This window comes from Cnephaeus nilssonii (genome assembly GCF_951640355.1).
Source record: "Cnephaeus nilssonii genome assembly, chromosome: 4".
In the NCBI taxonomy this organism is placed as follows: domain Eukaryota; kingdom Metazoa; phylum Chordata; class Mammalia; order Chiroptera; family Vespertilionidae; genus Cnephaeus; species Cnephaeus nilssonii.
The window spans coordinates 10,815,449-10,843,240 of NC_137075.1; the positions used below are offsets into that span (position 1 = coordinate 10,815,449).

Here is a 27,792-nt window from a genome sequence, read left to right on the forward strand (position 1 = left end):
AGAAAGACAAGTACCATGTGATTTCACTCACATGTGGAATCTATTGAACAAAATAAACAAACAAACAAAATAGAAACAGACTCATAGGTACAAAGAACATGTACAGCTGTCAGAGGGTAGGGGGCTTGGGGAGCTGGGTGAAAAAGGTGAAGGGATTAAGAAAAAACAATAACTCATAGACAGAGACAACGGTATGGTGCTGACCAGAGGGAAAAGGAGGGTGGAGGGAGGTAGAAAAAGATAAAAGGGCGATAAATGGTGATGGAAGGAGACCTGATGTGGGGTGGTGAACACACAATATAATATATAGATGATGTATTATAGAATTGTAATCCTGAAACCTATATAATTTTATTGATCAATGTAGCCCTGATAAATTCAATTTAAAATTTTAAACCATAGCAATTAGACAAGAAAAGAAGAAGAAAGAAAAGAAAAGAAAAGGCATTCAAATTGGAAAAGAAGAAATAAAACTGTCATTATTCACAAGTGACATGATATTGTACATAGAAAACCCTAAAGACTCCATCAAAAATTTATTATACACTGAGTGGCCAGATTATTATGATATCTGAATGCATAATAATCTGGCCACTCAGTATATATATATTAGAGACCCGGTGCATGAATTTGTGCATGGGTGGGGTCTGGCCAGCCTGGCCAGGGGGAGGGGACATGGGCAGTTGGCCGGCCTGCCTGCTGGTCGAACTCCTGGTCCAGGGGACAATTTGCATATTAGCCTTTTATTATATATGATATACACTGAGTGGCCAGATTATTATGCGTTCAGAGATCATAATAATCTGGCCACTCAGTGTACTTAATAAATGAATTCAGCAATGTAGCCGCATACAAAATAAACAGTCAGAAATCTATGGCTTTTTTATATACCCATAATGAACTTACAGAAAGAGAAAAAAATTTAAAAATCCCATTTACCATTGCACCAAAAAAATTAAGATACCTAGGAATAAACTTAACTTTGCACCAAAAAAATTAAGATACCTAGGAATAAACTTAACTAAGGAGGTGAAAGACCTGTACTCAGAAAACTACAGGACATTGAAAAAAGAGACAGAGGAAAACATAAACAAATGGAAGAAAATATACCATGTTCATGGATTGGTAGAATCAACATCATTAAAATGTTCATACTACCCAAAGAAATATATAGTTTTAATGCAATCCCCATTAAAATACCAACAGCATATTTCCAGACCTAGAACAAACTCTTCAAAAATTCATATGGAATCAAAAAGACCCAGAATAGCCGCAGCAATCCGGAGAAAGAATAACAATGCTGGTGGGAATGCAGGCTGGTGCAGCCACTGTGGAGAACAGTATGCAGTTTCCTCAGAAAATTAAAATTGGAACTCCCACTTGTCTTTCTCTTACTGGCTTATTTCAGATATCAAGCTATATTACAAAGCCACTGTCCTCAAAACTGCCTGGTACTGGCACAAAAAACAGACATATAGACCAATGGAACAGAGCAGAGAACTCAGAAATCGACCCAAGCCATTATGCTCAATTAATACTTGACAAAGGAGGCAAGAGCATACAATGAAGTCAAGATAGTCTCTTCAATAAATGGTGCTGGGAAAATAGGACAGATACATGGAAAAAAATGAAACTAGACCACCAACTTACACCATACACAAAAATAAACTCAAAATGGATAAAGGACTTAAATGTAAGATGGAAAACCATAAAAATCTTAGAAGAAACCACAGGCAGCAAAATATCAGACATATGTCGTAGCAATATCTTTACTGATACAGCTCCTAGGACAATGGAAATTAAGGAAAAAATAAATAAAAGGGATTATATCAAAATGAAAAGCTTCTGCACAGCAAAAGAAACCAACAAGAAAGCCCAATGAATGGGAGAACATATATGCCAAAGTTATCTCAGATAAGGGTTTAAACTCCAACATTTACAGGGAACGCATATACAACTTAACAAAAATAAGATAAATAATCCAATCAAAAATGGGCAAAGGACCTGAATAGACACTTTTTCAAAGAGGACATCAGGAAGGCCAAAAGACAAAACATGCTCAAAGTCACTAATCATCTGAGAGATGCAAATCAAAACAACAATGAGGTAGCATCTCACACTTGTCAGAATGGCTATCATCAACAAATCAACCAACGACAAGTGCTGGCGAGGATGTGGAGAAAAAGGAACCCTTGGGCACTGCTGGTGGGAATGCAGGCTGGTGCAGCCACTGTGGAGAACAGTATGCAGTTTCCTCAGAAAATTAAAATTGGAACTCCCATTTGACCCAGTCATCCCACTTCTAGGAATATATCCCAAGAAATCAGAAACAACAATCAGAAAGGATATACACACCACTATGTTCATAGCAGCACAATTTGCAATAGCTAAGATTTGCAAACAGCCTAAGTGCCCATCAGAAGATGAGTGGATTAAAAAACTGTGGTACAGCCCTAGCTGGTTTGGATCAGTGGATAGAGCATAGGCCTACGGACTGAAAGGTCCTGGGTCGATTCCAATCAAGGGCACATGCCTGGGTTGTGGGCTTGATCCCCAGGAGGGGGCATGCAGGAGGCAACCAATCAATAATATTTTCTCATCATTGATATTTCTATATCTATCTCCCTCTCCCTTCTTCTCTGAAAATAATAAAAATATATTTAAAAAAACAAGATATAGAAACCAAGATGGCGGCATAGGCAAACACCTGAACTTGCTGCCTCGCACAACCACTTCAAAACTACAACTAAAAGATAAAACAGACATCATCCAGAACCACAGGAAGGCTGGCTGGGTGGAAATTCTACAACTAAAAGGAAAGAGAAAAGCACACTGAGACTCAGAGGAGGTGCAGAAGAAAAGTGTAAAGGTACAGAGGCGCACGCATGCAGGAAGGGGCTGGCAACTGAGTACATGGTTGTCTTTTTCAATCGGGAGGAAGACACAAGCTCCTGACTGCTCTGAACTCCAGTTCCGGGCGAGATTCTGGGGACCCAGACTCATACAGGGGGAAACTGGACTGTCTGGCATTGGGCAGAACACAAGGGCGGCTTTCTCTCAAAGGTGCTTGCAGTGATTACCGTGGGACACTGAGACCCGGAGGCCTCTTAGGGCAGGGCTGAAGATCAGCTATTGCTGTTTGCTCCACACTGTTGATTCCCTGAGACCCCACCCCACCCAATTTACAACCCCACCCCAGCTGTGGGCAGAGGTTTTTGCATATGAATGGCCTGGCCCTTTGAAATCTAAAATTACCTAACAAACTGCAGCTGGGTCAGAGAGACCCAGAACTTCCAAAAGAAGGCCCAAGGCTCCACAGCAGTTTGCATTGCTTCACAGCTGGGCCTCATCTGGGCACCTTCAAAACCCAAACAAAGAAGAGGAACCTGCAGATCTCTCCGTAGCTCCTGCTGTATAGCCTCAGGCAGAGGCTAAATTTGCACCTCCTTGGAGATCCAAGAGCCAGTGTACCCAGTGGTCAGAGTGGGACCATCCAGATTTCAACTCCTCAGATCCATAAGGGACACACTCAGGGGGCAGACTCAGTGAGCACCTAAGCCCCACTGAAGCAAGTCTTGCCCCATAAGGGTGTCTCCAGCACAGAAGTTCTCCCATAATAGACACAACTGATCCTCACAGCCATTGGCCTGGAGGTCAATTCCTCCCAGTGATATCAACAACATTCAAGGCTTAACTACAACAAGACTGTGCACACAGCCCACGAAGGGGTGCACCAAGAGTGTCCACCTCAGGTAACTGGGGAGGCTGAGCCACTGGGCCCTATAGGACACCTAGAACACAAAGCCACTCTATCAACACAGGGAAGCAGCCAAAATGCAGAGACCAAGAAATGTGTCACAAATGAAAGAAATGGAGGAAAGCAAACGACTGGATATAGAGTTCAAAACCACAGTTATAAGGTTACTCAAGAATCTTCTAGAAAAGGCCAATAAATTTAGTGAGACCCTTGAGGATATGAAAAAGGACCAACTAGAAATTAAGCATACACTGACTGAAATAAAAAATAATATACAGAGATCCAACAGCAGACTAGAGGATCACAAGAATCAAGTCAAAGATTTGAAATACAAGGAAACAAAAAACACCCAACCTGAAGAGCAAAAAGAAAAAGAATCCAAAAATGTGAAGATAGTGTAAGGAGCCTCTGGGACAACTTCAAGCGTACCAACATCCGAATTATGGGGGTGCCAGAAGAAGAGAGAGAGCAAGATACTGAAAACCTATTTGAAGAAATAATGACAGAAAACTTCCCCTTCCTGGTGAAAGAAATAAAATTACAAGTCCAGGAAGGGCAGAGAACCCCAAACAAAAGGAATTCAAAGAGGACCACACCAAGACACATCATAATTAAAATGCCAAGGGCAAAGACAAAGAGAGAATATTAAAAGCAGCAAGAGAAAAACAGTTACCTACAACGGAGTACCCATACAATTGTCAGCTGATTTCTCAACGGAAACTATGCAGGCCAGAAGGGAGTGGCAAGAAATATTCAAATTGATGAATAGCAAGAACCTACAACCAAGATTACTCTACCCAGCAAAGATATCATTCAGAATTCAAGGTCAGATAAAGAGCTTCACAGATAAGAAAAAGCTAAAGGAGTTCATCACTGCCAAACCAGTATTATATGAAATGCTGAAGGGTATTCTTTAAGAAGAGGAAGAAGCCGAAACCGGTTTGGCTCAGGGGATAGAGCTTCGGCCTGCGGACTCAAGGGTCCCAGGTTCGATTCCAGTCAAGGGCATGTACCTTGGTTGCGGGCACATCCCCAGTGAGGGGGGGGGTGCAAGAGGCAGCTGATCGATGTTTCTCTCTCATCGATGTTTCTAACTCTCTATCCCTCTCTCTTCCTCTCTGTAAAAAATCAATAAAATATATTTTTTTTAAAAAAAGAGGAAGAAGAAGAAAAAGGTAAAGATAAAAATTATGAACAACAAATACATATCTATCAACAAGTGAATCTAAAAATCAAGTGAATAAAAAAAATAAAATAAAATAAAAATCAAGTGAGTAAAAAGTCTGATGAACAGAATAAACTGGTGAATATAATAGAATCAGGGGCATAGAAAGGGAGTGGACTGAAAATTCTCAGGGGGAAGGGAGTGTGGGGTGGTGCGGGAAGAGAGTGGACAAAAATCGTACACCTATGGATGAGGACAGTGGGTGGGGGAGGGCAGAGGGTGGGGTGAGAACCAGGTGGAAGGGAGCTTGGTCGGGGGGAAAGAGGAACAACTGTAATAACCTGAACAATAAAGATTTATTAAACATAAAAAAAGAGAAAATACTATGAGCAAGTGTTGGAGACCAGGTGTAAGCTGACATGGTCCTTGCACCTGAAGGGGCTAGCAAGGCTAGCTCCCTACCCACACAGTTTTCCCAGACTTGTTTAGATGGCGATTATCAGTAGAATGAGAGTAACCCTTTCATGGCTTGCCAAGAAGTCTGTAACTATTTACTGAGAATCTGCCTGATTTACTGTACCAAGAATTTGTCCTTCTGCTCTGTCTCTCCCTTAGAGATTAAGAGGAACAAAGAGTACATTCCTCTTCACAGACCTCCTATTCAGTGATTTGTGTATAAAAGGCATTACAGAGTTAATAAACGCGCTACAGTCTCTCGAAGACTCGTAGACCTCCCGATCCCGTTGTCCTGTCTTTCTTTCTTTTCTCAAATCCCACCTCCCTACCTCAGCCCGGTTCAACCTGTTAGGCTGGCCCTGACAAGCAAGTATATGCCAACAACCTGGACAATGTGGTTGAAATGGACAAATTCCTAGAAAAATACACTCTCCAAAAACTTAATCAGGAAGAATCATAAAACCTAAAATAGGCCAATAACAATTGAGGAAATAGCAGCAGTAATCAAAAAACTCCCAGCAAACAAAAGTCCTGGTTTGGATGGCTTCACAGGGGACTTTTACCAAACATTCAAAAAAGAACTAACACTGATACTCCTCAAACTATTCCAAAATATCCAAGAGGAATTAACACTTCCAATCTCTTTCTATGAGGCCAGCATTATCTTAACTCCAAAACCAGATAAAGACACTACAAAGAAAAAGAACTACAGGTCAATATCCCTGGTGAACATGGTTGCTAAAATCCTCAACAAAATATTAGCAAATTAGATCCAACAATATATTAAAAGGATCATATACCATGACCAAGTGTGATTTACTCTGGGGATGCAAGACTGGTACAATATTCACAAATCAATAAAAGTGATACATCACATAAACAAACTGAAAGACAAAAAACACACGATCATATCAATAGATGCAGAAAAAGCATTTGACAAAATCCAACACCCATTTTTTATAAAAACTCTCAGCAAAGTGTCAATAGAAGAAGCACATCTCAGCATAATAATGGCCATATATGGCAAGCCTAAAGCCAACATCATACTCAATAGGTAAAAACTAAAACCATTTCCCTTAAGAACAGGAACTAGAAAGGGATGTCTGGTTTCCCCACTCTTATTCAACACTAGAGGCCCGGTGCACGAAATTCGTGCACGGCGGGGGGTTGTCCCTCAGCCCAGCCTGTACCCTCTCCAATATGGGACCCCTCAAGGGATGTCCGACTGCCCGTTTAGGCCCGATCCCTGGGATCGGGCCTAAACGGGCAGTCGGACATCCCTCTCACAATCCAGGACTGCTGGCTCCCAACTGCTTGCCACCTGCCTTCCTGATTGTCCCTAACCGCTTCTGCCTGCCAGCCTGATCACCCCCTAACCATTCTGCTGCCAGCCTGTTTGCCCCCAACTTCCCTCCTCTGCCGGCCTGGTTACCCCTAACTGCCCTCTCCTGCAGGGTTGATCACCTCCAACTGCCCTCCCTTGCAGGCTGGGTGCCTCCCAACTGCCCTCTCCTGCTGGCCATCTTGTGGTGGCCATCTTGTGTCCACATGGGGGCAGGATCTTTGACCACATGGGGGCAGCTATATTGTGTGTTGCAGTGATGATCAATCTGCATAGTACTCTTTTATTAGATAGGATAGAGGCCTGGTACAGGGGTGGGGGCCAGCTGGTTTGCCCTGAAGGGTGTCCCGGATCAGGGTGGGGTTCCCTTGGGGCGTGGGACGGCCTGAGCGAGGGGCCTGTGGTGGTTTGCAGGCGGGCCACGCCCCCTGGCAACCCAAGCGGAGGCCCTGGTATCTGGAATTTATTTTCCTTCTACAATTGAAACTTTGTAGCCTGGAGCAGAGCCAAGCCTGGGGCTCCCTCCGAGGCCCGCAGCCATTTGTGTTGGGGTTATAATTGAAACTTTGTTGCCTTAAGCGGGTGGGCCCGGCCAGGGTGTGCGGAAAGCTTTGCTTCTCCTGTTGCCGGCGGCAATCCTGGCCTGCTCTCTCAAGCTCCATTCTGCTGCCATTTGTTTGAAATTGTTTACCTTGTATAATTGAAACTTTGTAGCTTGAATGGAGGCTTAGGCCTGCAATGGCTGGTAGAAAGCTTGGCTTCCTCTGTTACCTAGGAAACCTTGCTCTCTGTGGCTGTAGCCATCTTGGTTTGGGTTAATTTGCATACTCGCCCTGATTGGATGGTGGGCGTGGCTTGTGGGCGTGGCTTGTGGGTGGGTCGGAGGTATGGTCAATTTGCATATTTGTCTATTATTAGATAGGATAGTACTGGAAGTCCTCGCCACAGTTATCAGAGAAGAACTAGAAATAAAAGGCATCCAAATTGGAAAGGAGAAAGTAAAACTCTCATTATTTGCAGATGACATTATATTGTACATCGAAAACCCTAAAGACTCCACCTAAAACTACTAGATTTAATAAAAGAATTAGGCAATTGTAGCAGGATAAAAAATTAATACCCAGAAACCAATGGCATTTTTATACATCAATAATGAATTCTCCGAAAGAGAAACTATACAAACATTCCCATTTACCATTGTAGCAAAAAATAAAAATAAAGAACAAGATACTTAGGAATAAAGGATATAGTAAAAGACTTGCACTCAGAAAACTATGGGACATTGAAAAAAGTGATAGAGGAAGATATACACAAATGGAAGAATATGCTATGTTCATGGATTGGTATATTAACATAATTAAAATGTTCTTACTACTCAAAGCAAGTTACAAATTCAATGCAATCCCTATTAAAATACATACAACATATTACACAGATTCTGAAGAAATACTCCAAAAATTTATATGGAACCAAAAAAGATCCCAAACAGCTGCAGCAATCTTGAGAAAGAAGAACAAAGTTGGAGGGATCACAATACCAGATATTAAGTTATACCACAAAGCCACTGTAATCAACAGTCTGGTACTGGCACATGAATTGGCATATAGATCAATGGAACAAGAACAGAGACCCAAGAAATCGACCCACGCCACTGTGCTCAATTAATATTTAAAAAAGTAGGCAAGAACTACAATGGAGACAAGAAACTCTCTTTAATAAATGGTGTTGGAAAATTGGATGTGCAAAAAAAATGAAACTAGACACCATTGTGGGAACCGTGCCAGGTCCCCAGATAGTCAAGGCCGGTGGGAGCACAGAGGTCTTGTTATCAGTACACCAGAATGGCCAAAGGCTGCTCTGGGCATGTGCCTACACAGGATGTTCAAGGACTCTAAGCCTGGGAATCCTAATCAGGTCAAGATACCATGAGCGGGTGCAAGGACACACGGTACACTGTGCCCTTCAGTAACCAATATGATTGATGTCACTATTGGCAGGAAGCCTTCTTTGTCTAAGTAGGGTCAAAGCAGGTTACTGACCAGCTAGTTTACTGGAGTATGGAGAGAGGGCAGCAAGCATGGTGTGTGTGAAGAAGTCTGCTAGAGAGCAGCTGGGCAGGAGAGACAGGAGAAGCTGCTGAGCTGGAGAGCTCAGGTATCGCCAGGATATGAGGCAGTAAGTCTAGGAAGCAGCATGTGGCTGCTCAGATAATAGCTGTGGGTACAGAGATTAATGCTGCTTTATGGGAAAGATATGTATTTACCAGCCAGTGTCCAGCTGCCTGCTTTTATGGACTTTGCTGTAAGGACTGTTCTTTTCTGATGACTATGTGGCCACTGGCTTCAGCAATAAAGACTCATTCTTATACACCCACAACTTCTCATGGCTTCTCTGTCTCCTAAAAGTCCCTGCCAAGCTCTACACAGACTCACAGCTACTCAGAGCACTAGAGCTCATACAGGGGCCTGGCTGTGCTCTGACAATCATACACAAAAATAAACCAAAATGGATAAAAGACTTAAATGTAAGTCATGAAACCATAAAAATCTTAGAAGAGACTATAGGTGGCAAAAACTCAGACATCTCTCCTAACAATATATTCCCGAATACATCTGGTAGGGCAAAGGAATCTAAGGAGAAAATTAACAAATGAGACTACATCAAAATAAAAAGCTTCTGCACAGCGAAAGAAACCATCATCCAAATGAAAAGGGAGCCCACTGTATGAGAGAACATAAATTGCAATGATACATCTGATAAAGGGTTAATATCCAAAATAAATAAGGAACTCATACAACTTAAAAAAAGAAGACAAATAATCCTATTAAAATGGATATAGGACCTAAATATACACTTCTCCAAAGTGGACATACAAATGGCTAAGAGACATATGAAAAAATGCTCAAAGTCACTGATCATCAGAGAGACGCAAATTAAAACAATAATGAGGTATCACCTCACACCTGTCAGAATGGCTACCATCAACAAATGACAAGTGCTGGCTAGGATGTGGAGAAAAGGGCACCCAAGTACACTGCCAGTGGGAATGCAGACTGGTGCAGCCATTATGGAAAACAGTATGGAGTTTCCTCAAAAAATTAAATATGGAACTGCCATTTGATCCAGCGATCCCACTTCTAGGAATATATCCTAAGAAATCCAATACACCAATCAGAAAGAAAGTATGCACGCCTATGTTCATAGCAGCACAATTTATAATAGCTGAGATATGGAAACAGCCCAAGTGCCCATCAGTAGATGAGTGGATAAAAAAGTTGTACATTTACACCATGGAATATGAGGCAGCAGTAAAAAAAGAAGGATATCTTATCTTTGACATGGCATGGAGGGACATGAAAAGTATTATGCTAAGTAAAATAAGGCAATCAGAGAAAGACAAGAATCACATGATCTCACTCATATGTGGCATCTAATGAACAAAATAAACTGTTGAACAAAGTAGATCCAGAGACATAAAAGTATGGAACAGACTGTGTACTCTCAGAGGGAAGGCAGGGGTGGGTGGGTGGGAAGAGGTCAACCAAAAAACTTGTACGCATTTTTGCATATTCCATGGACACAGACAATCCTCTCTAATAAAATGGTAATATGCAAATTAACCATCACTCCGCTACATAAGCCACGCCCACCAGCCAAGCCACGCCCACCAGCCAATCAGGGCGAGTATGCAAATTAACCCCAATCCAAGATGGCTACAGCCACAGAGAGCAAGGTTTCCCAGGTAACAGAGGAAGCCAAGCTTTCCATAGCCGTTGCAGGCCTAAGCCTCCACTCAAGCTACAAAGTTTCAATTATAGAAGGTAAACAAATTCAAACAAATGGCGGCAGAATGGAGCTTGAGAGAGCAGGTCAGGGTTGCCGGCGGCAACAGGGGAAGCAAAGCTTTCCGCACACCCTGGCCGGGCCCACCCGCTTAAGGCAACAAAGTTTCAATTGTAAGTTTGAGGCGAACGTGATAACCACTACACTACGGAAACTGCCAAAGTTTCAATTGTGGAAGGTGAATTAACTGCCACAGAAATGGCTGCCGGAGCCCCAGGCTTGGCTCCGCTCCAGGCTACAAAGTTTCAATTGTAGAAGGAAAATAAATTCCAGATACCAGGGCCTCCCCTTGGGTTGCCAGGGGACGTGGCCGGCCTGCAACCATCACAGGCCCCTCGCTCAGGCCGCCCCACGCCCCAAGGGAACCCCCACCCTTATCTGTGACACCCTTCAGGGCAAACCAGCTGGCCCCCACCCGTGCACCAGGCCTCTATCCTATCTAATAAAAGAATAATATACAGATTGATCATCACTGCAACACACACTATAGCTGCCCCCATGTGGTCAAAGATCCTGCCCCCATGTGGACACAAGATGGCCAGCAAGAGAGGGCCAGCAGGAGAGGGCAGTTGGGAGGCACCCGGCCTGCAAGGGAGGGCAGTTGTGAGGGACCAGGCCTGCAAGGGAGGGCAGTTGAGAGGGACCAGGCTTGCAAGGGAGGGCAGTTGGAGGTGATCAACCCTGCAGGAGAGGGCAGTTAGGGGTGACCAGGCTGGCAGAGGAGGGAAGTTGGGGGCAAACAGGCTGGCAGGGGAGCAGTTAAGCATCAACCAGGCTGGCAGTAGAGTGGTTAGGGGGTGATCAGGCTGGCAGGCAGAAGCGGTTAGGGGCAATCAGGAAGGCAGGCAGGCAAGCAGTTGGGAGCCAGCAGTCCTGGATTGTGAGAGGGATGTCCAACTGCCCGTTTAGGCCCGATCCCACCAGGATCGGGCCTAAACGGGCAGTTGGACATCCCTCCAGGAGTCCCAGATTGGAGAGGGTACAGGCTGGGCTGAGGGACAACCCCCTGCCGTGCACGAATTTCGTGCACCGGGCTTCTAGTAGGGTGATGGAGTGCAAGGCAGGCAATAAAGAATCAATGGGATATATATAATATTTTCAACAATAAACACTTTAAAAATAAGTAAATAAATTAATTAAATTAAATACCTATGTACTTCTCTTTATCTTCATGCATTTGAGGGTTCCTCTCTGTGTTTCTTTCTTTTTTTAAAGATTTTTAAAAATTATTAAATTTATTGAGGTGACATTGGTTAATAGAATCAAAAGGTTTCAGGTGTAAATTTCTATGTTACAAGATCTGTATATTGCACTGTGTGCTCACCACCCAAAATTAAATCATCTTCCATCACCATATATTAGGCCCCCTTTACCTCAAACTCCCCCACTCTTTTGTTTCTAATAGTGTATAGATTTTATTTTATTTTATTTTTTATTGATTTTTTTTAGAGAGACAGGAAGGGAGAGGGGGAGAGAGATAGAAGCATCAATGATGGGAGAGAATCATTGATTGGCTGCCTCCTGCACGCCTTCCCCCACCCCCTGGGGGGATTGAGCCCAAAACCCAGGCATGTGCCCTTGACTGAAATCGAACCTGGGACCCTTCAGTCTGCAGGCCAACTCTCTATCCACTGGGTCAAACCATCTAGGGCAGTGGTGTATAGATTTTAGATTTTACTTTTATGATGATAGCTTGAATAGATGGAATAAATTCTCTTGTATTTAACCCTATCTGGGTGGACATGTGATCATCTAAGTAACAATTCACACCAGTGAACCAGACCCACTGTTATATTCTTATATTTGTAAAGAATTATGGCAAGAGATTTAGTTATTGAAGGTTTAAACTGTATCATGTGGTGGAATCTTAGAGGGAAGGTGGAGGTGGGTGGGTGAGTGGGTTTGTCTTCCCATCCCTGGTTCAGCGTGAGATTTTTTTAAAGGGAGGGGAATCTCTTCCTTATATTTCTTCTTCTTCTTTTTTAATCCTCACCCAGAGATATTTTTTCCATTGATTTTTATACAGAGTGGAAGGGAGGGAGAGAGACACACAGAGAGAAACATTGAAGTGAGGGAGACACATCAATTGGTTGCCTCCTACACATGACTGAGCCTGCAACTGGCGTACCAGGTATGTGCCCTTGACCAGAATCAAACCCAGGACCCTTGAGTCTGCAGGCCTGCACTCTATTCTCTGAGCAAAACTGGCTAGGGCCAGAGTGAGATTTAAGGGGTTGGGGAAAACAAGCTGGTTTGCAGAAGCGCTGGCAGGGCACGTTTCAACGGCAGAACTTTGGAACTTGAGCATTTATGGTAAGACTAGTGGCCTGGTGCACGAAATTCATGCATGGAGGGGGGTTCCCTCAGCCCAGGCTGCACTCTCTCCAATTGGGGACTGCTGGCTCCTAACCGCTCACCTGCATGTCTGCCTGATCACCCCTAACTGCTCTCCCCTGCCAGCCTGATATCGCCCTCAACTGCCCTCCCCTGCTGGCCTGATCTTGCCTCCAACTGCCCTCCCCTGCCAGCCTGATCTCGCCCCCAATGGCCCTCCCCTGCTGGCCTGGTTGCCCCCAACCTGTCTCCCCTCCCGACCTGATCTCGCCCCCAACTGCCCTTTCCTGCCAGCCTGATCGCCCCTAACTGCCTCTGCCTGCCTGATCACCCCTAACTGCCCTCCCCTGCCAGCCTGATCTCACCCCCAACTGCCCTCCCCTGCAGACCAGATATTGCCCCCAACTGCTCTCCTCTGCTGGTCAATTTGGTTCTGATTGGTCGGTTTCTATGCAAGTCAGCATCAAAAGCTGTGCCTCCTGGGCCATTGGCTACTCACAGTTGACCCAGATTTGGTTCTGATTGGTCAGTTTCTATGCCAGTCAGCGTCTCTGGGCCTATCAACAGGGCCTGATCATAAAGGCGGGGCTGATCAGCAGCTCCGGTGGAAGCCTGGAGAGAAATGGAGGCATGGCTGCTGGCCCGGCCAGGAGAGAAAGAGAGAGGCAAGTGCTGATCAACAGTTGCCACACAAGCTACAGATCAGACCCTGCTTCTCTCTTCAGGTCTCTCTCCAGGCCTGATTTGAGCCCCCTCAGCAGTCAGTGCTGGGTCACCACGGCTGCAGGACTGACTTCCGGTTGGTCGAGCCTCCAGTCATGACGGACCCAGGGTTTTTATATATTAGGATATGGTAAGGGACTTTAGCATTGGATCTTCCTGGAAAACAGATTCTTAGCTTCTGAAAGGGGTCCTTTATTTCCTTGGGGGAGAAGAGGGGAGAAAGGTGAAACTTTGGTTCCAGGTGTTATCAGAGGTCAAAATTCCCTCCTCTACTTAAGCTTGTCCTGTTGTCTCTGAAAAACAACTCAGTATCTTGTTAGGAACAGAATAAGACCAGTTTGAACTGATTCTGCAGTTACACCTGTGGTGTTTTTTCTTCTTTAACACTATGAAAATACAGCTTCATTTAAATTTTTAAAAATATATTTTTATTGATTTCAGAGAGGAAGGGAGAGGGAGAGATAGAAACATCAATGATGAGAGAGAATCCTTGATCAGCTGCCCCTTACATGCCCCCATTGGGGATTGAGCCCACAACCTGGGCATGTACCCTTGACTGGAATCCAACCTGGGGCCCTTCAGTCTTCAGGCCAATGCTCTATCCACTGAACAAAACCAGACAGGGCTTAAATTTTATGTGAACGCCACACTTTCCCCCAAAACCCTATAATAACTCCACCTTTTCCTTTGTGAACCCTGAGGACTAAGAAGTGTTCCTGGTGGCTAACTTGGCAAAAAGAAAAAAAAAAGAAAAAAAAAAGAAAAGAAAGAAAAGAAAAGAAGGAAAGGAAAGGAAAGGAAAGAAAGAAAAGCAAAGCCTAGCAATAATTTCTGCACATGGGTTTTCTCAGCAAACTGCACTTTGCAGAGAAGCCTCTACACTAAGCTGACTGCCTCTGAGTTACTAAACTGTTTGCCTGAACTGGGTTTCCGAGCCAGCCCTTATAAAGAAGTTTCTGGAGTCCTAGTTCAACTCATAAGACTGAAGCTTTCCCCATCCAATCAGAGCTGTGAAACTCTGAACAATCAGAGCAGCTCTATTCTGACCAGTCAGGGATCAGGGGCCGGGACTTCTATCTATATAAGTCAGCTCCTTACTGGTTTGGGACCAGCTCCGGCTGGAGCTGGCATGCCTACTGAGAAATTTGAAGTGGGCCACACAGACAGACAAGCAGGTATGGGGTGGGACAGAGCAGAGCTGCCTAGCTGAAGAGGGGCCTGGCCCCAGGGACCCCTGGCCTGCGCTGTAACACTGCAGAGTATGGCAAAAACAGGTTTACAAGTGTGAATATGCAGATACAGATGTTTTTCTTTTTTCTTATTAAACTTGGTTTTAATGGTCACAAAATTCTGTGACAGATTTTGGTCAAGTCGTTTCCATTAAAAAGTACTGATTTTAAAAACTAACACCTTAAAAACTGTCCCCCCTCCCCCAACCCCACACACACCAAAAAAACACAAATGGTCCACAAAACTTTCTCTTTTCTTTCTGAAGGTTTTGTGATGCATTGTATTCAATAACCAGCCTTTTACTATTAAACTTAAATGCCAATTGAGAGAAACATTTCTGAGGCCATTCTTCCACCACTGATTAAGAATTGGTGTGGCAGGTACAGGGGATAATATTCATTTAACCTTCTGAGCTTTCTGGGCAGACTTGGTGACTTTGCCAGCTCCAGCTGCCTTCTTGTCCACAGCTTTGATGACACCCACAGCAGCTATCTGTTTCATGTCACGAACAGCGAAACGACCCAGAGGAGGGTAGTCAGAGAAGCTCTCAACACACATGGGTTTGCCAGGAGCCATATAGATGATGGCAGCATCACTAGATTTCAAAAACTTTGGGCCATCTTCCAGCTTTTTCCCAGAAAGATGATCAATCTTCTCTTTCAGCTCAGAAAATTTGCAAGCTGTGTGACAATCCAGCACAGGTGCATATTCAGCACTGATTTGGCCTGGATGGTTCAGGATAATCACCTGAGCTGTGAAGCCAGCTGCTTCCATTGGTAGGTCATTTTTGCTTTCACCAGCCACATTGCCATGACAAACATCTTTGACAGACATGTTCTTGACACTGTCCCCAGGAAGAGCTTCACGCAAAGCTTCATGGTGCATTTCAATAGCCTTTACTTCACTTGTAACGTTGACTAGAGCAAAGGTGACCACCATGCTGGTTTGAGAACACCAGTCTCCACCTGGCCCAGAGGGAGAGTAGGCATATCACCAGTTTTGTAGACATCCTGGAGGGGCAGATTCAGGGGCTTGTCAGTTGGACAAGTTGGTGGCAGGATGTAATCCAGATCTTCAAGCAGTGTGGTTCCACTGGCATTGCCATCTTTTTTTTTTTTTTTTAATATATTTTATTGATTTTTTACAGAGAGGAAGAGAGAGGGATAGAGAGTTAGAAACATCGATGAGAGAGAAACATCGATCAGCTGCCTCTTGCACACCCCCCACTGGGGATGTGCCCGCAACCAAGGTACATGCCCTTGACCGGAATCGAACCTGGGACCTTTCAGTCCGCAAGCCGACGCTCTATCCACTGAGCAAAACCGGTTTCGGCTGGCATTGCTATCTTTACAGTGACTTTCCATCCCTTGAACCAAGGCATATTAGCACTTGGCTCCAGAAATTAGCACAAATGGTACTGTGTCAAGATTATAGCCAATTTTCTTAATGTAGGTGCTGACATCTTTAACAATTTCCTCGTAGCTTTTCTGGCTGTAGGGTGGCTCAGTAGAATCCATCTTGTTGACACCAACCGTCAGTTTCACACCCAGTGTGTAAGCCAGAAGGGCATGCTCCTGGGTCTGCCCATTCTTGGAGATACCTGCTTCAATTTCACTAACACCAGCAGCAACAATCAGGACAGCACAGTCTGCCTGGTATGTGCCTGTAATCATGTTTTTTATGAAGTCTCTGTGTCCTGGGGCATCAATGATGGTCGTATAATACTGGCTGGTCTCAAATTTTCCTGGGGAGGTATCAATGGTGATATTCATCTCACATTCAACTTTCAGTTTATTCAAGACCCAGGCATACTTGAAGGAGTCCTTCCCCATCTCGGCAGCCTCTTTCTCAAATGTTTCAATGGTTCTTTTGTCAATCCCACTCTCATTTGTAGATCAGATGGCCAGTAGTGGTAGACTTTCTAGAATCTACACCTGTCCAATGATGAAGATGTTTATATGTGTCTTTTCCTTTCCTATTTTGGGTTTAATTTAGTGGGAGTTTTCACAACATCTGTGTTCTGGCAGCAAACCCTTTGCAAAAAAGCCACAAGTTTATTCTCATATTTTGTTCATAATTTACTGCATTATTTCCCATACAAACAACTGTAAACATACTTTTGTATTGAGCTGTTCCATAGCAGTGTTGTTTTCACAGCTATACTGTATTACTGTTGAGCTGTGGCACTAAATAAAGTTTTCTTCTTCACTGCATCCCAAATTGGGGGGTCCCATTGATATTGCATTGGCACCAATGACCATCGGTTGACACCTTCGTTTGGGTAGATGCCCCACAGATCCCCTGGTGAGACATTTCCCTCATTGTGGTGGATCAAACCTGAATCTGTTGAACAATGGTTTTATTTTTAGAGGTATTTGGATGATTGAGCAAGGGCAATGAGCATTGAAGGTTTTCATAGTCCGATCCTACACACAAAATCAGAACCAGAGGAAGGGTTTCTAGTTACCTTTTGCTGTTCTTTCATAGCACTTCAGAGCCACTTTCATGGGAGAGCCATTATGGCATCCTTCTAAAAATAGAAGGCAAAATCAACTGCGGGGTGGTTTTCTTTAGATATGTAACCCACAAATTTATCCCGGCCCTTTGAAACTATCTTTACACTCCAGGGTCCTCATTCCTCCGGTGTTGAAACTGGTAAGTTCCATTTGTTCATTACTGAAGAGGAAGGACCTCTGATTGAGAGCCTTCTCCCACCTCACCCTATTTATTCTTCCACATTTCTCCTCAGAAGAAATTTCTTTTCTTTTTTTCCCCCTGTCTCCCAAAACCACTCCCTCAGGAAAGAACAACTGTTAAACTAGCGAGCATGTCCCACCCTTCATTCAAATCTTCCCTTTTCGGGCAAAGGCTGGCTTGCAATCAATTTTATCTCCAGACCAAAGAGAAAGCAAACATTCCTTGTTGGAATATAGCATTTTCCTTAAACAAATGGGGGGGAAAAATGACAACGTGGTTTTAACAAATCTATTGTTCCCTAAAGAAAGCTAAGCGCGTCTGTCTGCCTTAGCTCGGGATGGCTGCCAGCAGGGGCCGGTGACTAAACTTGAGCGAGCCGCCAGCAAAACTTGAATCTGCGACCGCCGGGCGCGGGCCGGGATTGGTCGCCGAGCCGGGCCCCCGCGCCTGCGCAGTGCTGCTCGCGCGTCGCCCCGCCCGCCGCCGCCGCGTCGTGGGTCTGTGGCTCTAGAAGTGACGGGGTCAGCCGTCCAGCAGACAGCCGAGCGAGGAGGCGGTGGGCCAGCCTGCTCTCTCCAAGGAAGGAGGGGACCACTTTCCTGGTCTCCCAGGACCTGCAGTCTGTTCAGGCCGGTGAGGGGGAAGCTGAGGAGCTGCGCCGTGGACGCTCCACCCGGTGCCGCCACCGCCTTGGCTGCCATGATGGATCGGAAGTGAGCCTCTGGGCGAGGCTGCCGGCGCCGGCGCTCCCAGGCTCCGTCCCCCTCCGCCCCCTGCGGGGAAAGTGCGACCCCGGGGACTTAGTCTCTCGACCTTCGCGACCCTAGGCCCTCAGCCCGGGCCTGCTTCCTCCCGGACTGAGCGGCGGGGAGTGGCTCCCGGCCTCCGGCCCCGGCGGCGAGGAAGATGGCGGACCCGGCAGAGTGCAACATCAAAGTGATGTGTCGCTTCAGACCTCTCAACGAGTCTGAAGTGAACCGCGGCGATAAGTACATCGCCAAGTTCCAGGGAGAAGACACGGTCATGATCGCGGTGAGTTGCCGCCTTCCCGCTCCTGCGGGCCTGGCTGGGCCTGGGAGTTCCGGGGAGCGGTGGGGTGCAGAATGTAGAGGGAGCTGTCTTGTCCCCGACTGTTCCTGGTAGAGTTTTCCGGGTCAGATAACCCGGCCCCGGGAGACTGCGCTAGCTCCGCAGGTGTTCCTGGGTCCCCCCCACCCCGGTCTTCGGTGCTTCCGAGCTGGGTGACGGGAGGCGCCTGGGCTCAGTCGGGGACACTCCCTCACCTGGGGCGCTGGAGGAACTGTTTGGGGAGCAAGCTGAGTGTGTGTTTGCCTGTATTTATGTGTGTGTGTTTACTGTTGCTGGGGTTTTGGACTACCCCCAATTTATCATATATAAAATATCCAAGATTAAAATTCAGCTGGTAGCGTGGAGGTATGAGACCAACCCTACTGTATCTTAAATACTAAAGACAGTTTTATAGAAACTTATGTGTTGAGCCCTATTGTTTTCCCCGCGGGAGGAGGAAAAACTGCCAAAAAACCTACAAATAATACCTTTACCTCAAAATGTTTACCTACCCACCTTTTATTAACAATTGAGAAAGACTAATAGGAACTATATAAAAAGAAATAGTGAATTTTCTTTTAAAAATCGGAGTGGTCAATTTTGTTGCAAATGTGGCCACTTCAGATTGGGTCAAACAAGTGCTCAGAGAGACCCATAATCTCATTCTTGCTGGGTTTTATTTGGTAACAGTCTAGGTAAGAGTGTTAACTTTTTGTGTGTATATCAGAGTAATGTAAAAGGAAGGTTTTGTTTTTTTTAATGTATTTTTATTGATTTCAGAGAGAGAGGGGGAGAGGGAGATAGAAACATCAGTGATGAGAGAGAATCATTGATTGGCTGCCTCCTGCGTGATGCCTCGAGCCCGCAACCCCGCAACGTGCCCTTGACCAGAATCAAATCCGGACCCTTCAGTCCGCAGGCTGACGGTCTACCCATTGGGCCAAACCAGGTAGGGCTAAAAAGAAATTTTTTTTAAAAGGTAAAATTTGACCAATAAACTAGATTTCATGTTGGTATTCGATTCCTACTTCTGTAATTAATATCTACCCTCAAGAAAGTTGAGCCCTAGCCCGTTTGGCTCAGTGGATAGACCTTGGGCCTGCGGACCGAAGGGTCCCGGGTTCGATTCAGGTCCAGGGCACGTAGCTCGGTTGCAGGTTCCTCCTCGGCCTGGCCTCTGTTTGGGCTCTTACAGGAGGCAACCAATAGGTTGGCTGATCATTGTCAGGGAGACGAGAATGTAAAGTTGATTCTTTTCCTTTCTTTTCTTTTTTTGAGATCATCTCTGGTATTGACAAGTCTCAAATAGCACTCCCAGTTCAAGGAGGTTAAAATGGATACTAAGATACTGTATACAGAGCAGTGTAATTAAAAGCTAAATCTTTCTTAGTTATGCCATGTAGCAGGACTTTTTTCTACATTGTTATCATGGTACAAAATTTTAATGTTAATTTTTCCTAATTGCATTTCATATTTAACGTATTATTTGCACAGTTTAATTTGGAAATAGGACAAAGGATTCATGGGACAGTGATAATTAAAAGCGTTGGCATATTATACAGGACTAAAGTTTAAAGTTCTTTATAGTTTTTATGTGAAAGTTTAAGTCTAGTGAATGAATGTTGATCCATATTGCTTGTTAGGCATTTGACAAGTCATTAGGTTACTAACAACTGCCAGTTCTGTGTATAGACTGCAAGCTGGTTCTTTAACAAACTCCAGAAGAAAAACTCTTGTTATAAATGACATCATAGTGAGGCCAAGAAGTTAAGCACAGTAGTAGTCATCCTTTTCCTTTAGAATGATGTATTTTACATGGAATCAGAAGGCGTACAAGGCCTGGATTGTTAGTTGGCAAACGTGAGGCTACTAGTTTCTCGAGTTTGTGTGAGTACTCAACCTCAACAGTGCTTGACATAAAGCTGTTTTCCTTTTCGACTTGTATTAGGAATGATTTTTAGTGTGTGCTTACACAAATCTATAAGTATAACCAAGTTGGGTTTTTTTAATATTAGAATTTAGGATTCACAAAATGTTTTAAGATTAGGTTAGAAGGCAGCCCCAAAATGACAAAAGCTGAGGAAATAGTTAAAACAAGTGATTACCACAAGAAGCACATATTTATGCTTGGTTGTTGCCTTTGGATAAAGTTATTTAAGTGTCTTACATGTTTACTTAGTAATGTAAATATATATAAATAATGGATAGATGATAGAGCTGTGAAACAATGAACAGTTAAGTTGGCCATTAGGCAAGCATTTTAGTCTAGTTTTAAAAATTTGTCTAAGCGGAAATACATTACAACTGAGTGACAAAGCCTTTAGAAATATAAAACAATGTGTTTAGTTCATTATTTTCAGGAACTAATATTTTGCACATAGTAATATGTCATTAATTACTCAGGTCTCATTTTTGTTCACTTTTTAAAATGAATTATTTTTTAAAGGTTGTTTGGGAATTTATGAGGGCTACTGGGGAAAGTAAATTAGAAAGTCTCTAAATAAAATCTTCTCAGTTCATTTTGTTTGGATCTTGATCCTGATTCAAAATATATGGTTTAAGAAGGAATTGCTGCAATGCAGAATTTAAAACTAAATTATTCTATACATTTTTAAAGTTTTTAAAACATTTATTTCTATTGATTTGAAAGGGGGAGAGAGAGAGGAACATCAATGATGAGAGAGAATCATTGATAGGCTGCTTCTACCCAGGTATGTGCCCTGACCCAGAATCGAACCATGACCTCCCGCTCAACCACAGAGCCCCACTGGCCGGGCCATTTAAAAAGTTTTTACTGTCTTCTAGTTGAATCAAAATTTAAAGAATAAATATTTTGGTTTATAATGTTACTGAATTATAAGTATGATCAGTGCTCATGTAGAAAATTATTTTTAAGGATTCTGATTTTTGTCTAAGTTTGGTTTCCAATATTTTGTCCAAATTTTTTCCTGTTACTCAAGTAATTAGTTATTTTTAATACTAGAGTCCCTCAGCCTGGCCCGTGGGTATTGGGCTGAAACCGGCTCTTTGACATCCCCCGAGGGGTCCCAAATTGCGAGAGGGCAATTCTCAGGTGACTGCACCCCGGAATCGGGCCCCTTCCTCTCTGGTTCCGGATGTGTCACCCAAGAACTGCAGCTGCCAAGTCACCTCAGCTCTGCAGCTCCTGTATCGAGCGTCTGCCCCCTAGTGGTCAGTGCGCGTCATAGCTACCAGTCGGACAGTCGCTTGGGCTTTTATATATATAGATTATGTGACTGCATGGCAGGCAAATCTTGTAATCTTATTGTGTTTCCCCGTTTTGCCATTTTTCATACAGTTTTGTTTTTAGTTTGGAAAGTGCTATAATTATCACATATTAAATGAAGTAAGTGAATTCTTTTAGGAAAACCTTTAAATGATACAAGCAGAATATATTTGCTTTAAATAAAAAAACTTGATACCTCAAAAGGAGGATAGGGAAACTCCTTTTGCAATTCTCATGAACCTGCTGAAAGATGAAAAAAAATCAATCGAAAAAAATTATTCCTATATTTATGTGTTATAAAAGTGAAACATTTACACTTGTGTTAAGTGTCTTTACTAATGATTGTTCTTTATATAGTACTAGAGGCATGGTGCATGAAATTCGTGCACTGGGGGGGGGGTCCCTCTGCCCAGGCCTGCGCCCTCTCACAGTCTGGGAACCCTCAGGCGATGTCCGACTAATGGCTTAGGCCCGCTCCACCCTGGGAGCAGGCCTAAGCCGGCAATTAGACATTCTTAGCACTGCCATGGAGGCGGGAGAGGCTCCCGCCACCACCGCTGCACTGGCCAGCCATAAGCCTAGCTTCTGGCTGAGCGGCACTCCCCCTGTGTTGAGCATCTGCCCCCTGGTGGTCAGTGCACATCATAGCGACTGGCCGTTTTGCCGTTCGGTCAGTTTGCCTATTAGCCTTTTATTATATAGGACTAGAGGCCTGGTGCACGAAATTCGTGCACTTGGGGGAGGGTCCCCTCAGCCTGGCCTGTGCCCTCTCACAGTCCGGGAGCCCTGGGGGGGATGTCCGACTGACGGCTTAGTGGGCCTAAGCCGTCAGTTGGACATCCTTAGCATTGACATGGAGGCGGGAGAGGCTCCCACCACTGCCGCTGTGCTCGCCAGCCGTGAGCCTGGTTTCTGGCTGAGCAGCGCTCCCCCTGTGGGAGCACACTGACCACCAGGGGCAGCTCCTGCGTTGAGTGTCTGCCCCCTGGTGGTCAGTGCACATCATAGTGACTGGTCATTCCAGCATTTGGTCATTTGCATATTAGCCTTTTATTATGTAGGATTCTCGGTAGATGATGCCCCCTAGAACCATAAGAAATGCAAAAAATTCACTGTAAACTCATTCTCAAATTGCCCTCATTTAAAATCAAATACCCCTCCCCCCACCCTCGTAGGGTGTTTGCTGCATCTTGGGAACCAGTGGGCTTGACACTTTTCCTCTCTGAGCTTCATTTCTGAATACATACCCATATACCACAGGAATTGTAATCTCTTCTCTGCCTACCTCACTGGGTTGTCATGAGGAGGTTCTGAGCTAATAAACCTAGAAATGTTTCATCAAGTAAGTGATGTCTAAACAGGAAGGGATTGTTATTTTTAAGCTCACGTGTACCCTCACAGGTAGCAGGTGCTGATTAGGAGAGGAGGGCATGATTGTTTCCTGGGATTGTAGCTATGGACGCTTTGCAGAGGGTTCCACAGGCCTTGGAGGGGGGGCTCTGGCCAGCAGCCCTGTAGCGGTGGTCGTCCCTGGAGGCGCTGGGGGGGGAGGCAGGGAGTTAGGGGGGCGCTAGGGGGGGTGGCGAGGCTGAAGGGGAAGTAACTGTCAAACCTTCCCACTTGGCACCATTCTTTAAATTGTACGTGGCTGTTTCGCAGATGTAGCTGCTCAGGGCGGGGCTCCAATCTCTTGGAGCGGGGTGGGGGCAGAGCCAGGTGGGCTAGGAGGGCAGGTTTAGCCACATCCCCAGCGAGGTTCAGCACGTTTCCTCTGCGGAGACAGCGCTGCTGCTGTCAGGGGGAAGGGTCTGACCCTGGAGGGCCGCTCAGGCCTGCCTCCACCCAGGTCTGGAGTTGTAGGGAGGAGAGGCGTGCCCAGCCCCAGTGGAGGGGGCCCCTGGTGCCTTGGGGGCGCTGACGGGTGGTCGCCCGCGTGCTATTGTTGTGGGTGCCCCTGGTGGGAGTGGTGGGGGAAGAGATCGGGAGTCGGAGGTGCAGGCTGCAGCTACCCCCAAGGCTGGGTCTTCTCCCTATCCAGTCAGCCTCCCCGTTCTCCTGGGGGTGCGGGGGCTGGGTTGGGGTGTCCATGCAGGGAGATTGGAAGAGCTCCCCGTGGCCACTTTCTCTTCCTTCTTTGCAGTCCGGGCTCCTGTCAGGAACTGTCCTCAGACCCCTGGGAATTTGGCTCCGGCTGCCCACTCCCTGCTGCACGTGCATCAATATGCAAATAGGTTGTTACGGGGGACACCGTCATGGACAAATTAGCATGTTACCTCTTTATATATATAGACTAGTAGCCCATTTGCAGGAAGAATCCTGCAAGTGGCTGCTGCGGCCGCATGCACTGCCGCTGCCGCCGCCGATGCGGGTGCCGCACCTGCACCCACGTGCCGCTGCCGCCCGCCCGCTCCGCCCCGCCCCGCCCGGGCTTTCCCTCTGGCAGCCACCTTGCTTTCCGCTTTTCCTCCCTCTTCCTTCTAAGTTGTCTTCAGTCTTCACTCCTCCCGCCCTCAGTGTATGCAAATTAACTGCCATCTTTGTTGGGTAATTTGCATACTCGCCCTGATTGCTGGTGGGCATGGCTTTGGCTGGTGGGCGTGGCTTGGGCGTAGCGAAGGTGCGGTCAATTTGCATATTACTATTTTATTAGGTAGGATACTGTATAGGCTGCCAGAACCAAAAACAGGCTGTTGTACTTTAGTTCATTGAAAGTAGAGAATAAACCTAATTAGATTATCTTGCCCAGTTTCTTGCCTTCAGCACAATAGGATTTCCCTTTTTAAGTGAATGATGATTTGGTGTTTGATCCTGTTTACCTTTTTTTCAAATTTAAATTTGTTGAATTTAGAGAGAGAAAGGTAGAGAGAGAGAGAGAAACATCAATGTGTTATCCCACTCATTTATGCATTCATTGGTTGATCCTTGCTGCCCTGACCGGGGCTCAAACCCACAACCTTGGCAAATCAGGGGGACATTCTACCCAACTGAGTTCCTTGGCCAGGGCTGATCCTGTTTACCTTAACAGTGAAAATTAAAAGAGAATAAGGAGCCATCTTCTCATACCTTTACAATTTGGGATGTTAGCCCATAATCTGTGTCAAACTAAGGAAAATATAGTATCCTATAATCTCTCGTGATTACTATTCAGAATTCCAAAAAGGGGTATATCCATGCCAGAAGGGTTCCTTTGTAATCTGATTTGGTGTTTAGCCTAGTCTGTGCAGACTCAGACAGGAACCACTTCACTTAAAAAATCTAAGGTATGGTTGCAGTTCAAATAAACATTTCTATTTCATTTTGTCCCCTTGAAGTCTAAGTCACATGTCAATGAATCTTGTGACTTGGAGTGTCTCTGAAGATACATAGAAATAGAGAGTATGTTTCAGTGCCAAGAACCAGGTTTTAAAGTATAGATGTCAAAAAAAATTTTTTTAAGAAAAAAAAAACATATAATATACAGATTAGTTTGGAAATGTGCCTTAATTATAGACCATTAGAAATAGATTTTGTTTCACAAGTCGCATTTTTCATCCCAGGAAGCCAGGGTCAGTTAGTAACTTTATGGCTAGATCTCTAATAAAAAATTTGCCTCAATAAAATTTTAATTTAGCCTTGGAATTAAAATTTCTTGACTTGATACTAAGCACAAAGTTTTTATTAAAGAGGATATAATTTCTAAACAAATCACTCAACCTCGGCTTGATTATTTTTGTTTGCATATTCATAGTCCTACTTTAATAAGGTTGTGTAGGTAGTTTGCATTTTTGCTATGTGGTGATTCCAGAGTAAGTAGCTACATAATGTATTTTTGAGGCAGGCTTTACTATTACCTATTATTTTTAGCATATCTCTTTCTAAATAGTTTATAAGAACTGTTGTGTGTTTTTAATTGATGTAAAAATGGAGATAAGGAGTTAAAGTTCAGTAGTGTTCTTTCTGTTTTATTAGATGTTTATTTTAATAAAATTTTGTTATTTGATTTATTTTGGAAGGATCAGCTGTCTTCATGCTTTATCTTTTCTATTGATTAACTTGTTTCTTGCAAGCAAAATTAGAATTAGTGATTAGAATTTTGCTTTCATACTTTTTTTTTCTACATTTGTTATTAAATGTATATTTGGCTAGTTGCAATCTATTCTTGACTCCTTTCCAGGTTGTGAGATCTTTAAAGCTAGAGACTATCTCCATTTCAAGTCAGTTATCATTACTTGATCACTTATATTAATTAGTATTCAAGACTATTATTATCCTCTATTCTTTGAACTCTACAGTCTATACTAAAATATTATTTCTAAAGTTATTATTTACAGTATCTGTTGCCTTCTAGGTGCTAAATAAATGTTTGCTGGATAAATGAAGAGGGGAAATTATTTTCTTTTTGCATAGAAAAAAATAGCATGGTTTATCACTGGGTGGTGATTGTTCTTTTGAATGTATTTGTTTTGTGTTTGTTTCCAGAATTGTTTATTATGAATACATCTTGTATAATCAGTAATAGATTGGCGCTTTTGTGGTTTTTTGTTTTTTGTTTTTTTGCCACACCTGTAGGCTTAAATGTTAATGTCTCCGGGGTATCTTAGCAAAAGGACACTTTTATGTATGTCTTAGCTAAAGAGTAATCAGACATTGAGATGCTTTTTAATTGACGCCAGAGCTGATCATCTTAGTATATCCGTCAGGAATGCTTTCAGTTGCAGAGTGAAAACAAACAACAAAGAGAGGTTTAAATAAGAGGTTATTTCTCTCATAAAAAGTTTATATATAGGCCTTTGCTGCTACTACTTATTGATTCTTATCCTTTGTCTTCCTTAGTTATTGACTTTTCATCATTTTTATCATGTTTGCAAAATGGATGTTACAACTCCAGACATTTATTCCAGAAAGGAGAAAGGGCAGTCTCAGCTGAGAATGGTTCTTTTCATCAGGAAAACAAAACTCTTCTCCAAGACCTTCCAGCAAACCATCACTTACTTCATAGTATCCAGAACTGGGTCAAGTGGCCACTAGTTGCAAGGAAACTAGGCTAACAAGTGGTTAGCTTTTCAGCCTATCTAATGGAAATTGGTAAGGGGAATTGGGAATGGCTTCACATAGCCTTCATTCTTACTTTGAGGAGGGGGATTGTGGAATAAAAAGTAAGGTTTGGGGGTGTGTGTGTATGTGTGTGTTTTAAGATAAGACCCAGGAAGTATTCTATAATGTTAAGGATTTTTTCTGGAGTCATGATTATTTTGTATATTAGGGTCCAGCTCCCTTCTCTTTTCATCTATAGATGCTTACTTTCCTATATCAGTAGCTTGTTCTTTTGAGCATTAAAACTTGCTCAGGTCTTGCCCATCTTTAAAAAAATATCTTTCTTAGATCCACAGCCGGATAGAAATCTACTTGGTTACCTTCCATTCTTTTTTCAACCCATTACAATCTGATCTTTGTCTTTTGATACTTTTCAGTTTTGTCTTGACCTCACAGCTATATTTGACACAAGCAGTCCCTCCTTGAAAGTTCCTCCTTGATTTGCATGGACATTAAATACTCTTGATTTTTCATTCTATGTCTCTTGCTCCTCAGACTACATAAGCAGTTCTCTAAATGTGGTCCCCAAGGTGGAGTCCCCAAGATCCTTTCTGAGTGCCCACAAGGTCAAAACTATATTCAAACACTGAGATGTTACTTGCCATTTTTACTGTGTTGGCATTTGCATTTGAACTTTGCTTCTTAGACTTTAAACTAGAGGCCCAATGCACAAAATTTGTGAACAGGTAGATCGCCTTGCCAGCGATCAGGGCCAATCAGGTTGGCGATCAGGGCCAATCAGGTTCCCTGCCTCCCCGCCTCCTCCTTCCCTTGCTCCCTCAGCACCCCACGGCCACCGCTGGTCACCCGCCCTATTCTGCACTGCCCCTTGGTGGTCAGTGCTAGTCATAGCAAGC

The 27,792-nt window shown here is 44.1% G+C and overlaps 1 protein-coding gene and 1 pseudogene across 2 annotated transcripts in view; one reads left to right on the plus strand and one right to left on the minus strand.

The window, feature by feature from the left end:
- Positions 1 to 15,246: 15,246 nt before the first annotated feature.
- Positions 15,247 to 18,248, minus strand: LOC307097600 (elongation factor 1-alpha 1-like; annotated as a pseudogene). The gene is made up of 3 exons: positions 17,915 to 18,248; positions 16,202 to 16,825; positions 15,247 to 15,962 (listed from the first exon to the last, which is right to left on the minus strand). The product of its transcript is annotated as an elongation factor 1-alpha 1-like (transcript).
- The window catches only part of KIF5B (kinesin family member 5B), an 84,196-nt gene continuing 74,420 nt past the window's right edge, over positions 18,017 to 27,792 (plus strand). The window contains exon 1 of the mRNA XM_079768600.1: positions 18,017 to 18,579. Coding sequence (XP_079624726.1) covers positions 18,454 to 18,579 — 126 coding nt within the window. The 5' untranslated portion in view covers positions 18,017 to 18,453. The remainder of the gene's footprint in view (positions 18,580 to 27,792) is intronic.